Source organism: Enhydra lutris, unplaced genomic scaffold (assembly GCF_002288905.1).
Source record: "Enhydra lutris kenyoni isolate GAN:26980312 unplaced genomic scaffold, ASM228890v2 scaffoldscaffold85, whole genome shotgun sequence".
Taxonomy (NCBI): Eukaryota; Metazoa; Chordata; class Mammalia; order Carnivora; family Mustelidae; genus Enhydra; species Enhydra lutris.
Window position 1 is genome coordinate 7,674,060 of NW_019154169.1, and position 12,766 is coordinate 7,686,825.

At 54.8% G+C, this 12,766-nt stretch overlaps 2 protein-coding genes across 5 annotated transcripts in view; one reads left to right on the plus strand and one right to left on the minus strand.

Moving 5' to 3' along the window:
• The first annotated feature begins 128 nt into the window (after positions 1-128).
• Positions 129-2,930, plus strand: LOC111161428 (mitochondrial ribosomal protein S12). 2 transcript variants are annotated; one of them, XM_022525062.1, is made up of 3 exons: positions 129-178; positions 487-554; positions 2,262-2,930. In XM_022525062.1, the coding sequence occupies exons 2-3, from the start codon at positions 506-508 to the stop codon at positions 2,615-2,617; spliced, it is 405 nt and encodes a 134-aa protein (XP_022380770.1). In that variant the 5' UTR covers positions 129-178; positions 487-505; the 3' UTR covers positions 2,618-2,930. The 2 variants fall into 2 exon arrangements, with proteins under 2 accessions (XP_022380770.1, XP_022380771.1); XM_022525063.1 differs by lacking the exon at positions 129-178 and adding an exon at positions 216-253.
• A 72-nt stretch (positions 2,931-3,002) lies between these two features.
• Positions 3,003-12,766, minus strand: part of LOC111161427 (F-box protein 17) — a 28,454-nt gene continuing 18,690 nt past the window's right edge. For 2 of the 3 annotated variants that reach the window (XM_022525060.1, XM_022525061.1), the window contains exons 2-6: positions 9,889-10,251; positions 8,988-9,099; positions 7,135-7,230; positions 6,198-6,333; positions 3,003-4,349 (exon numbers count right to left, since the gene is read on the minus strand). In XM_022525060.1, the coding sequence (XP_022380768.1) occupies positions 4,206-4,349; positions 6,198-6,333; positions 7,135-7,230; positions 8,988-9,099; positions 9,889-10,234 (834 nt within the window). In that variant the 5' untranslated portion in view covers positions 10,235-10,251 and the 3' untranslated portion in view covers positions 3,003-4,205. Of the gene's footprint in view, positions 4,350-4,627; positions 4,756-6,197; positions 6,334-7,134; positions 7,231-8,987; positions 9,100-9,888; positions 10,252-12,766 lie in introns of all 3 variants that reach the window. The other variant, XR_002641530.1, reaches the window with a different exon arrangement.

The following is a 12,766-nucleotide window of genomic DNA, read 5'->3' on the forward strand; positions in this document are numbered from 1 at the left end:
CTCGTGCCTCAAACACAGTCCGACTAGAAAAATTGACCGAGATTGACTGTGTCTTTGACCAATCGTTGTTTGTGTCCCGCCCCTTCAGTGCAAGAGAGGCAGATCCAGCCAATCCCTGCCGGGATGACCTCCGGAAGTGGCTTGAAGCCGGTTCAGCGTGTCTGCGGACCCTGCTAGGGTCGGTGAAGTTGATATGAAATCCTCGGGTTCCCGAAATCTCCCTGGCCCTGTCCTCAGTTTCTTTTCTCCTCCTGTATGTCGGGGGTGGGGGAGGGAGGTTGCTAGGTGCCCGAGAGCCTACTCAGAGCGAAACTAAATTTACGGGGAGAATTTCTGTCCGCAGCATGGATTGTAGTCAAACTATCAGAGGAAATTCCTTGGACTTAATCCGCAGGCTCTGAGGACGGGATGGGGAGAATTGGGGCCCTTCCCCGACTCCGGCCATTTTCCCCTTTTCCTTCCTGATTCTCTCATCCCCTAACACAGGGACCCTTCAGGCGGCGGGATGTTCTGGTCCGGCCTTCTCCGTGGCCTCAGCACGTCCCTAAATTATGGTAAGTTGGGGACTTGAGCTGCAGAGACGCCGCTGTACGAGGGTTATTCCCTATGGGACTTGTGTTCCTCTGCCGCAGCCCTGGGGGGAATCGGGGTTTTAAGTTTGGGAGGCACGGATGCACGGTGGGTTTTAGCGGAGCTCGGGCTGCAAGGGCAAGAGGTGGGAAGTCGTTGCCTTGGGGGCGACTATGCATCGTCAGGTGGGTACCGGGAGTTTGGTTCAGTTTCTGATTTCTTCAGCAAATACTTAATAATCTCCCGTGGGTGAGACATCCAAGCAAAGGGTTGGTCTTAGTGTGCGCCAGACAAGGAGAGGGATGCTTTATTTGTTCTTATGGGCTCTGCAGACATAGGCTTCTCATGGCCAGATCCTTTGCGAAGTATCTCAGTCACTCACTCTGCAGATTTTATTAAGCACTTTCTGGTTGCCACTCACTAAGGATCCCGTGACAGGCTTGCGCTCTGCCAGGGAATTCTGGGCTAGCTTGACACGCATCTCTCACTGTAACCTCTCGTACACCATACTCAAGGCGGAGGTGTGACTCTGGTGCCTGTGATGTGGTGAGGACCCTGAGGCACTGAGGCAGAGTCTTGCTCAAGGGCATACCACTAGGAAGAGGCTTCTAGCAACATCTCACCCCTTTGAGGATTCTGTGTAACTTGACATGTAAGGTAACACGAAAATGGATAATAGAGCCAGGCCCCCCCGGATAGGGAGGGAGTGTAAAGTTTGGGTGTAAAAGGGCATCTGTGCTAGTGACAGGAAAGGGATGAACCTAGAGTCTTGAATTGGAAGCTCCAAGAGGGTATGTCCAGGGCCATCTCTGTCACCGTCGTGCCTCCATTATTGGGGCCAAGATGGTAGGTATTCGGTAAATGTTTGCTCAAGAGAAGCTGGTTATGGTGGCATCTTCTTAACATCCTATCCGTGAGCAAATCTGTCAGTCTGCCTTGGAAATATATTCCCTCCCTGAACTGTCCTTCTTACTCCACTGCAGCCACACTGGTCCCCTTTCTGTTGGGTGTGTCTGGGGACACCAGCTGGAGCATGATGAGCAAGGGGGCAAGTAGGGAGAGGAGGTCAGGGAAGTGATGGGGCAGAGCACCTGGGGCCTCCTGGGCCACGGAAAGGACTTTGGCTTTTCCGAGTCAGATGGCACCGTAGGAGAGAGGGCTCTGAGCAGGGAAGGGGGGTACTGATCTGACCCCCGTGTCCACAGGGTCCCTCTGGCTGGATGTGGGGACCAGACTATAGGAGGGAGAAGGAGGGCTCAGTAGACGAGGCTGGACAGGACCAAAGGGATGCAGTGGAGCAGGGAGGAGAGGGTCCGTAACAGTTTGGGGGACGTCATCTGCTCATGGGGGTTAGAGGAGGGACACCTCCCCCGAACACCCCATTGGGTTGCTGTAGGGATGACGCGAGTTCACATAGGTACAGGGCATAGACCAGTCCATGACGTGGTGTGAATCTGTTCGCTTTTATTGTTTGCAAACAGCCCTAAAGTCAGTGCCTTCCTTGCAGAATAAAAGGAGCTAATTCACATTAAATGTTTAAAACAGAACCTGACACGTAGGTGTTATTACTCTTATTTGTGACTACCCCCAGACGGAAACAAGTACATCCTGGGAAAGTGCTTGGAACTGTGCCTAGAACTCTTACCCATTTGCTGGGGTAACAGCCTCCCCTCCCGGTTGTGTGTCTCCAGGCCTAGCCCTGGCCACCCGGCCCATGGCCACCCTGAACCAGATGCACCGCCGAGGGCTTCCCAAGAGGCCGCCTCCACCTCTAGGCCCCACAGCCGGCCGGCCGCAGCTGAAGGGAGTGGTGTTGCGCACGTTCATCCGAAAGCCCAAGAAACCCAACTCAGCCAACCGCAAGTGCTGCCGCGTGCGGCTCAGCAGCGGCCGAGAGGCCGTGTGCTTCATCCCCGGGGAGGGCCACAGCCTGCAGGAGCACCACGTCGTGCTGGTACAGGGTGGCCGCACCCAGGACCTGCCCGGCGTGAAGCTGACTGTTGTGCGTGGCAAGTACGACTGTGGCCATGTGCAGAAGAAGAAGTGACTGGCAGGGCCGCGGCAGGCTGGGGTTCCCCCGGAACCAGAACCTTCCTCTCTGGGTGCCTGCGGTATCCTTGGGAAGCTCTTCCAGCTCTGGAAGTACCTGGTCCTGGGTGCAAATCCTGCCTTTGCCTCTTCCATCCAGAACACCGCTTGCCCGCAGGGCTTCTGGGTGGAGTTAGTAAAAGCCCCCCTCTGTCCACACCCTTGCCTTCTGTGTGTAGAGCGTGGGCTCGGAGGACCTCTTCTGCTGGGACAGGGCCCTGTATTCCCATCTGCTGGGAAGGGGTGGCAATAAACACACAGACCGCCTCCCACTCCCCTGGTTGTGGTGTGACCCTTCCTGTATTTGTCCTCTGCGTGGTATTAGCCACGGACATCCCCGATGGGCCTGTTTGCTCCAGAAAATAGCCCTCCTCACAATATCCCCCTTGTTGGGTTTGGTGAAGATGAAATCCGAGGCCCTAAGTACAGAACACCTGCCAATGGCTACTCTGTGGGGGAGCTCTGGAGTCTGCTAGGCGGCTCTGAGGCCCTTTTCCCTTTCCCACAGGCCCAGGATCTGGGCAAGGACAGCCCGGCTGTCCGGCTTCTTCATCTGTGCTGGGGGTGTTGGGAGGCTCAGAGGGGGTGCGCTGCTGGCCACCTGGGAGCTGCTCCTCTCAGTTATTTTCAGACCCACACACACCTGGGTCTGAATCCCGACTCTCCCTCTTTGTTCTGCAACTTTGGATATATTTATTGAGCTAGTTGGTTGGCCGTGCCCAGCCAGGGAGAGAGCAGGAGACACTAGGGAGGCAGGCCCGAGTGCTTTCCCCTGTGGCACGCCTTGCTCTTGGAGCCTGAATGCAAGGGCGTGGAGAAAAGGAATCTGTTGGCCAGCAGGAGGGGAGCTTCCCATGAGGTAGGGACAGGAGGTGGGATAGGGACGTGGTTTGCAGATCAGCAGGGACTTGGGAATTCTGATAGAAACGGCATCAACCAGGCCCAAAAAGCAGGCCTGATGGGTGGTGCTGGAGCAGGTCACACAGGCCCCACAGCTGAGTCCCAGAGACTCCGAAGACTAAGGAAACGGTTCCCCTTTGACGCCCCTGTTGGTGACCTCAGGGAGCAGACCTTAGGCGGGACAGTCTGTCCTCAAGGACAGCTCTGCTCCCTGCCAGCTTACCCCACAAACATGTGGTCAGGAGTCACCGTCCTGGGTGGTCAGTGACTTTCCCCCACGGTTACAAATCCTGGTTTGGCCTTTGTCTTGTGACTCGGTCCGCCAATTGACATCCACATGTGTAAGAAAACAATTTGCAAGCAAAGTAAACATCTCTGAGTTACTCTGGGAGTAACTTCTCCCACCCTGGGAAGCTGGGGAAGTGGTGAGCAGCCTGGTTGGATCCATGGTTTCTTGCACAGCACGTGGGCACCATGCCGAAAGAGCAGTGAGAGCAGTTCTCTGGAGGGCCGCCGGGAAGGGGCCACATGGGACCCCAACTTGTCCATGGGCACCCGGCTCCCGGCCAGGCTCCCAACCTCAAAACTGCCCTTGACTGATGATGCCCAGCAGACAGCAGTACTTTCTGGAAGGCTGGATCAGTTGGCTAGGACAGGCGGATCCTGACCCTGACACTAGAGTGGGTCACCAGGGCGCCATAGTGCCCTACCCAGGAACGTGTGTCCCTCCCATACTGCTCAAAAGACACGTAGCGGATGCCCTTGCCAAAGTTGGTGAAGACATGCGACACCTGCATGGGAAGAGAGAGTGGGAGGGTGAGGGCCTGTGGGCTCTTCCCTTCCTCCACCCCCTCAACAGGCACTCCCCAAGGACCAGTGAGGTACCAGGCCTTGCTCTAGGCACTGGGAATACAGCAGTGAGGAAAGCAGAAAGGCCCTGGCCAGGGGAAGCTGCTGCTCTAGCAGGGGATTCAGACACTGAAGACAGTTTGGGGGGGTAAGGGGTAAGGGGGTGGGGTTGTACAGTAAGTGAACAAGGGCACCACTGAGGCAACATTTGAGCACAGACCTGAGTGCGGGGAGGAAGCCATGTGGGGATCGGGATGAAGAGTGTTCCAAACAGAGGAAGTCTTAGGACCTCTGGGGGGCTCAGCTGGTAAAGCATCTGCCTTCAGCTTAGGTCATGATCCCGGGGTCCTGGGATGGAGCCCCATGTCAGGCTCTCTGCTTGGCAGGGAGCCTCCTTCTCCCTCAACCCCTCCCCCTGCTTGTGCTTGCTCTCTCTCTCTGACAAATAAATAAAATCTTTAAAAAACAAACAAAAACTTTCTCTCTTTAAAAAAAAAAAACAAAAAAAACAAAAAAACAGAACAGAGAAGCGGCCAGTGCAAAGGCCCTGAGGTAGAAGTGTGCCTGGAGCAGAGATGAGAACAGAAGGCAGTGTCTAGGAGGTAAAAGGCAGATGATGTGGGGCCTTGTGGGCCATGGAAGGACTTTGGCTTCTGGCTTTTCTTATCCTTTGCAACATTTTTTTTTAAATTGAGATAATATTCACCTAAAAAATGCACCATTTAAAACTGTACAACTTCATGGTTTTTAGTATTTTCACAATGTCATGCAACTATGACCGACTCTCTAATTCTGGAACATTTCCATCACCCCAGAAAAAAGCCTCATATCCATTAGCTGTCACTTCCAATTCTTCCCTCCCCCTAGCCTTAACAACCACCCCTCTATCTGCTTTTTCTCTCTCTGTCTTTGCTGCTTCTGGACATTTCCCATAAATGCAGTCCTACAGTGTGTAGCCTTTTGTGCCTAGCCTCTTTTCACTTAGCATCCCATTGTCAGAGTTCATCCATGTTGGAACATGGATTCGCATTTCATCCCTTTTTATAGCTGCCTGGTAAAACTTTGGCTTTTCCTCTGAGATGTAGCCCTAGGAGGGTTCCAAGCAAGGGAGTCTTGTGATCTGACTCACTTTTCAATGGGATCTTTCTGGATGTGTGTTGGGTGGGGAGGGAGGGATAGAGAGAAGGAGATCAGGAGAAGAAACAAGGAAGCCACCTCAAAGGTTTGATTTTTTTTTTTTTTTTTTTTAAAGAGATCACTCCCAAGCGGGAGGCAGGGAGGGCGGAGAGAGAGAGAATCATAAGCAGGCTCCAACAGCAGACTCCATCAGGAGCCTGACATCATGACCCAAGCTCAAATCAAGTCAGACACTTAACTGACGGAGCCCCACAAGTGCCCCACAAAGGTGACTTTGATAACAGGGGTGATGACTCACAGCACAGGCCCCCGTGTGCTTTAGTGGGACTTGAGGCCAGCACTTAAGTTTGTATGCCTCAGTTTCCTCGACTCTAGAATGGGGACAGAGGCAAGGACTTTGACTTACCACTGCATCCCAAGCCCTTAGGGCAGTGCCCAGCACATGGTAGGTGCTCCGCTAATGAAATGAATTAGCTGGTGAAATCTCTCGGAAGAGCACCCTGAGTGAAGTAAGGGCTCCGTGATTGTTAGTGGTTATTGTTAGAGACCTCCAGCCGTGAGGAGGGCTAAGAAGGGAATCCGAGCTGGTGGAAGGTGGGGTGTGTCTTTGCGCGGGTTGGGGCTGGTCTGGAAGACAGGCTGGATGGACCCACCTGTCGGCAGCCTCTCTCCGTCCACTGAAGAACCGGGTTGGGTGAGGCCGAGAACTTGACCACTTCGTTTTCATACACATCCAGGAGGCGGACCCGGAGACGGTAGATGCAGCCACAGTTTTCTCGGGCACCCCACCTGCCAGGTAGTGGTGAGCCCTGATGCCCTCGCCACCCACCCGGTCATGGGGGTGGGAGGAGGAAGGCTGAGGGCCAAGCCTCCCTTACTTTGATGCGGGTCACACACCCCACACTGTGTATGGAGAAGTCAGGGCCTGGGAATTTGTGGGGAGGAGACTGGGTGCTCCTGGGGTGGCTTCTAGGGGCTTGGGCTTGGATGTGTGTGTATGGAGGGGGAGGAGGATGGTGTCTGGGGAGGAACCACAAACTGGAAGAGGAGGAGGCTGGGTATCTTGGTGGAGGAGCCAGAGCCCCCAGGAAGAAACTGGACTTTTTGTGGAGCAGTAAGAGCTTGAAGGAGGAGGCTGAGCGCTTTGTGAAGGAACCAGGTGCTCTGGAACCAGTGCCTGGTGCCAACTCTGCCCCTCTGAGTCCCAGTTCTCAGGGCACAGTGCTCCAACCCTTCCTGAGGACTTGGGTGTCCACAGGCCCTTAGGCTCCATGCTGAGTGTGGGTGATGAGGGTGGCGTGGGTGAGATGGGGTGCCTTGTTTCAGACCAAGCCAGTCAGTGGCCTCCATGTCAGCAGCCCTGGGGTCTGCTAAAGGGAGAGAGGGAAGAGTGCAGAGCGGGGGCCTCTGGGTTCATCAAGGCTCTGCCCTCCCAGCTTCTACAACTGAGAGCATCCCCTCCCCCGTCAGCCTCACCACACAGTAGCTGTGGCCAGGCCAGGGGGTTGATGAGGGCACGGAGGAACCCCTTGTGCAGCACGGCTGCCGGCCCTTGACGGTGCTGGGGGCGGGCTGCCATTATTGACTCACCAGTCGGCCACACAGATCTCGATCTGGGCGCTGTCCAGCAGCTCCTGCCACACCCCCTCCATCACCAAGTCTACAAGCTGCCTCTTGAAGCACCATCTGGGAAGGGGAAGATGGTATAGGGATAAGGCAGAAAGCCACAGCCCAGAAATCACATCCTCCAAGAAGCCCCCCTCCCTCCACAACCCTGTCTGAAGCAGCAGCCCCTCAGGGTTTGCTCTACTGGACAAGATGTAGGATGGGCCGGGCATGCCCACTGGCCTCTTCCATCCCTCCCCCATTCTCCACCAGGCTCTGGGCTCCAGAAGGCTGACTTGTATGTCTCTAGTATTTGTGGGGACTGGAACATGAGTACAAATGGAGGCCCACACTGAGCAGGGAGTTCTGGAGCCTCCTAATAAAGTGCAGAGGCCCAAAGGCTAAGGTTGAACTGCCTGTAGTTTCCCCTACCCTCCCCTTCCTGCTGGGTCAGCCAATGGGAGCGCTAACAGGAGAGCGAAGGGCGAGAGGAGAGTAAAACCGGGTTATTTAGCCTCCCAGCTCCCTCCAAGGGATCAGTGTAGGACTGCTGTGTCTCCCCACGAAAGGGCACAGGTCCGTGTGCCCTTCTCCTCACAGCCTTCCCTGTCTATGGTTCAGGAACTGCTTCCACCCCTTATCCTTGTCAGGTCTCCAGCCAGTAATGACCCTTTCCCTCTCCGTTGCTAGCCTGGGGTTCATGGAGTATCCCTTATGGTCTGCCCTCACTTTTGTAAACAGTGGATTCAAATCCCCTGATTTGAATATGCCATCTAAAGATCTAAATGTGAAGGATAAAACTGTGAAGTTACTGGAAGAGATTATGAGAGAATACTGTTAGGATCTAAGGGTAGGGAAGGATTTTTTCATGCAGAATTTCAAAAACAGTCTTTAAAGCAAAGAAGAATTTGATCATAGGAAAATGACGAAGAACACCATGGACACAGTTAATACAGATGGTAGAGGCAGAGATTCCAGGATGGACAAGGGGCTAACATCTAAGATACACAAGGGGTTCTTGTATATCAGCAAGAATGAGACATCAACCCTAATTTGAAAATATGAATGGGCGATTTCCAAAAGAGGGAATGCAAAAAGCTAACAAGCACGCGAAGAGATGCTTTATTATTAGTAAATCGAAACATGCAAATTAAAACATCAGTGAGACATCACTTCCACTCCTAATATACTGCAACTACTAGAAAGTTGGATAATGCCACAGGGGAATGGTTGAACACGGGGGGGGGGGGGGGAGCGAGGACAATGGGTATAGGTTGAACAGGGAGGGAGGGAGGACGATGGGTATGGAGTGTGAGAATAAAGAGAATAAATCAATCCGTCAGCTGTTCTGATGTCTTCGTGGAATTTGTCGCAGTCAGTAGCTCTGGAGCCAGATTACCTGGGTTCAAATCCCAGCGCCACCATTTATTGGTGTTGGCTACCCTTTGTGCCTGTTTCCTATTAACAAATGGAGATAAGGCTGTCCATGTCACAGGGCTGTTGCCAGGATTCAAAGAGTTATACGTAAAGCAGTTATATGTAAGTCCTCTAAAGGTTTGTTGTTTTGTTGTCATCATTATTTTACTGTTTATGTGTTTAATGTCTCGCCCCGCCCCTTTCGGAATTCCCCATTTCTGAATTTTCCCTGTATCTCTGGCATATAAAACAGTGCCTGCTAGCTGGCAGGCCCTCAACAGATATTTGACAACTATCTGACTCACTGAATAAATGAATGAGGGAAGGAGAGGATGAAAGTGAGTGAGGGTGAGGATGAGGACGGAGGGTAGGGTCCCTCTCCCTCCTCCCGGCCCTTGCCCCAGGGCTCAAGGGCAACTCACTGGAAAGAAGTCACAAAGCAGGTCTGGGAAGGAGCCCCCGGCACCAGCGTTAGGTTCTTCTCCACGGCCCAGCCGTTCCCGCCGTGCTCCACCTCCCAGCCTCTGAAACCCTCTGGGATAACAACACGTCGGAAAACGAGGCATTCACCTGCAGCTCGCCCAGCGGACAGACCGCCACCATCCAGCTTGCCCCGCCCACAAACTCCTCCCACTCGCGCTCCACCCCCGGTTTCTCCACCCCCCCCCAGGCCCCGCCTCCCGGCCGCCGGCACTCCTCGTCCCACCCCACACCCACGTCACTCAGCCCTGCTCATCCACTCAGCTTCTCCTCAGCTCCACTCGACCCCGCCCCCAGCTCTCTCTTCAGCTCCCTCCATCTGCTCGGCTTCTCCTTGGCCCCGCCCCGGGCTTGTGACATCATGGCCCCACCCCCTCCTACCAAAGCCCTCTGTCTCCCGCCCTGGGCCCGCTCAATCGCTCGGTTTCTCCCTCCTCACCGGCCCTCAGGGCAACTTTATAGTTCTATGCAAGCTCCGCCCCCGCCAGCGCCTGCTCAGCTTTTCCTCAACCTTTCCTGACTCCTCCCTCCTTAGCCCGGCTCACTGAGTCTACAGTCCCAGTCTGAGTCATTCCTGCCAGGGCCCTTGGCTCGTCCAGCTCTGGGTCGCCCATCCACGTCGTCGTCCTCCACAGCCCACAGCACCTGGCCCCGCCCACCCACTCCATCTCTTTCCCAGACCCGCGGGCAAGTTTCACAGGAGCCTCTTCCCTCGGCCACGCCCCCTTGGTTCCTGCCCTGGCCCCGCCCCGTCTCGTGCATCCAGACCACGCCCACTCTGCCTGGCCCGACGCCCCATCCCACACAACACTTCGGTCTACCCGGCCCCGCCCCCGTACGCACGCTCTCCGCAGGAGTTGAAGATGAGGTTGCGGCCGAGGGGCGAGCGCAGGCAGTAGCGCGCCAGGGCGCAGAGCGGGAGCTCCTCGTCCTCGCCTTTGGGCGGGCAGCGCTGGGCCACCGCGTAGAGTGCGCGGCCCTCGGCGCTGCGGTCGCGGGCCAGCTGCAGCAGCCACACGGTGGGCCCGTCCACCACGTCACGCCAGGCGCGGCACACTGCGCGGCAGCGCGTCACCAGGGCGCGCGGCGGCACGTGGCTTAGCACCTGCACCAGCAGCTCCGGGGGCAGCGCGTCCAGGGCTAGGGGCGGGTCCGCGGGCAGCCGCCGCCGCGAGGGCCGGGCGCCCATCTCGGGCCGCCAGAGACCTGCGGGTTGAGAGGGGTCACCAGATCAGGGCAGTTAGGCCTCCCTCACCTCTCCCAGGACACAAGGTCCCTGGGACTTGACCATGGCCCCACCAGCTCCAGTGGGGACCGCGGGACTACCACGGCCCGTGAAAACTGGGCACCGAGTTACTGCCAGTTGGCTCTGAAGGCGACTGGCTTCTCACCTTACCCCCTCGAGCAGAGGGGCCCTGGTCCAACCACGACTCCCCGGGGACTGCTAACCCCTGGCTTCCATATCAGGCCGGTACACTTGTGTCAGGCTAAGCACTCTACACATATGACCGTGAGCACAGAAAAAAACCGCTCCATACCCCAGCCTGTCCCAACCTCTCAGGCCTTGGAATTCATGAACTGTCTTCAGTTCATGAAATCTCTTCACTGAACATTCTTGTCACTTTAACCAAAACCCAGTCCTGTTCCACGCCCTCCTCCCCCCCTCCCCGCCCTTCCAAGTGGTTAAATCTTTGCTCCTTGGTACTGCCTCCAGACCATTCTTCCCTCCTCCCCCAAACTCCCCCAGCTGTGATCGCTGTGTCCTCAGAGTAGATGGGTTACTGCCCTGCCTTGTGCATCACGGGCTGATTCAGCTCACTACTCACTTCATGATTTTAGTTCTAGGCCTCCAGCCACTCAGGCTGCTCTTCTCAACATTCCACATCCAGACAGATGATCCTTCCTTCTGCCACCTGCTTCTCTGCTCCCTGACCTGCTCTCCTCTCAGCCTTTCCCTTCCATGGTCACACCTAGACTTTTTCTTGGTGACCACAGACTCTTCGAGAAACTCAGTCTCAGGCAACTAGCTCACTCTCCACTCCTCACCCCTTTTCTCTCCAGCTCCTTTCTTCTAGTGCCCCAGACTGGCTTCCTCCCACACATGACCCTGGTTCAATCCAGCCCAGTACCCAGTTTGAGGTGACTGAAGAACACACAATTCCATTGGCTGGTCTCCCTATCAGATTGTGAACTTGACCCTCAAGCTGGGAATGCTCTGTGGCAATCAGGTAACATGTGTTATCCACGGGCTCCTCCTCTCTCTAGATAACTCCTTCACACCTTCTCCCCCAACCCCTAGCTCATCACACCTCCTTCCACCTCTTCATTCTCCTTTTGCTTCTTATTTTGCAGAAAAAAAAAAAATTAGAAGCGATGAGAAGTGAACTTTCACAGGTGCCCACTCTGTCTACCACCCACCTGCCTTGGGGCCTTGTGCTTTCCCACGATGACTGCGCTGAAAACGTCAGCCCTCTGTGTGACCTGCTCGCACCCCTTCCGCCCACTCCAGGTCACAGTCTCACGGTTCTCGCTGTCTCCTGCGCCTTGGATTCCACCTCCGAACTCGATCATTCTCAGCCGCCCACACAGTATCATCCCCCTCCTGTGAAAACAAACTCTCTCTTGACTTCACCTCCCCTTCCGGCTATGGCCCCATTTTCTTTGCTCCTCTTTACGGTAAAACTTCTCAAAAAAGTTGTCACCAGTCTCTGCCTCCAAATTTTCTCCTTCTGTTCTCTCTTAAACCTTCTCTAATCAGGCTCTGCCCCCTGCCCTGAAATGTCAAGGTCACCAATGACCCTTTAGGTGCTAAGTCAAAGTCAGGGTTCAGTCCTCACTTTGACACTGACACACTGAGTTTACTCCCACTTCACTTAGCTCCAAGCCACGATACACTCTGGACCCCTTCCATTCGCCTGGTGGCTCCTAGTGAGTTTCTGGCTGTTCACCCTCCGTCTGATCTGGCAATGTGAGAGACTGGTGTTTAAACTTCCTGTATTCTCCACCACTACTCACTCCCTTGGGGATCTCACCCATTCATACACCTCCCTCCTGGCCCATCACTGTCTTTCTGCTTCTTTCCCCAGTCGTCTGTAACTCACTAGCAGCCACTAGTAACTCACTAGTAACTCACTAGTATGAGCACCTGAGTCAGGTCTTGTCCCTGTGTTGCTCGGAAACCCCCCACCCCGGGGGGGCTGCCATCCCACTCTGGATAAAGGCAGAGTCCTCACTGTGGCCCACAAGGCCCCACACAGTCTGTCCCCATCACCTGCTTGCCCTAATCTCCCCATCACCCGCTCTGTCCAGCCATACGAGCCTGCACACCTCAGGCCCTTTGTACAGGCTCTTCCCTCCACTTGGATTCAGAGGATTTCTATGCTCGCCTCCACACTTCAAGTCTTTGTTCAGATGTCAGCTTCTCCATGAGACCATCTTTAACCACCCTATTTCAGGGCCTCATGACCACCCCCTACTCCCCCTTCCCTTTTCCTTATTGTATATTTCCCTAAAGCTCTCATCACCTCTTAATACATCACACACATAAGTATATGTAATTTACTTAATACCTTTTTAAAAAATATATTTTATTAAAGATTTTATTTATTTATTGGACAGAGAGAGAGATCACAAGTAGGCAGAGGCAGGCAGAGAGAGGGGGGCAGCAGGCTCCCCACTGAGCAGAGATCCTGATGTGGGGCTCGATCCCAGGACCCTGAGA

Excerpts from the sequence above, each read along its gene's own strand:
- LOC111161428 (XM_022525062.1), top strand. The coding sequence starts at position 506 with ATGTTCTGGTCCGGCCTTCTCCGTGGCCTCAGCACGTCCCTAAATTAT. Across the intron at positions 555-2,261 it reads CAGCACGTCCCTAAATTATG|GCCTAGCCCTGGCCACCCGG; the intron begins GTAAGTTGGGGA and ends GTGTGTCTCCAG.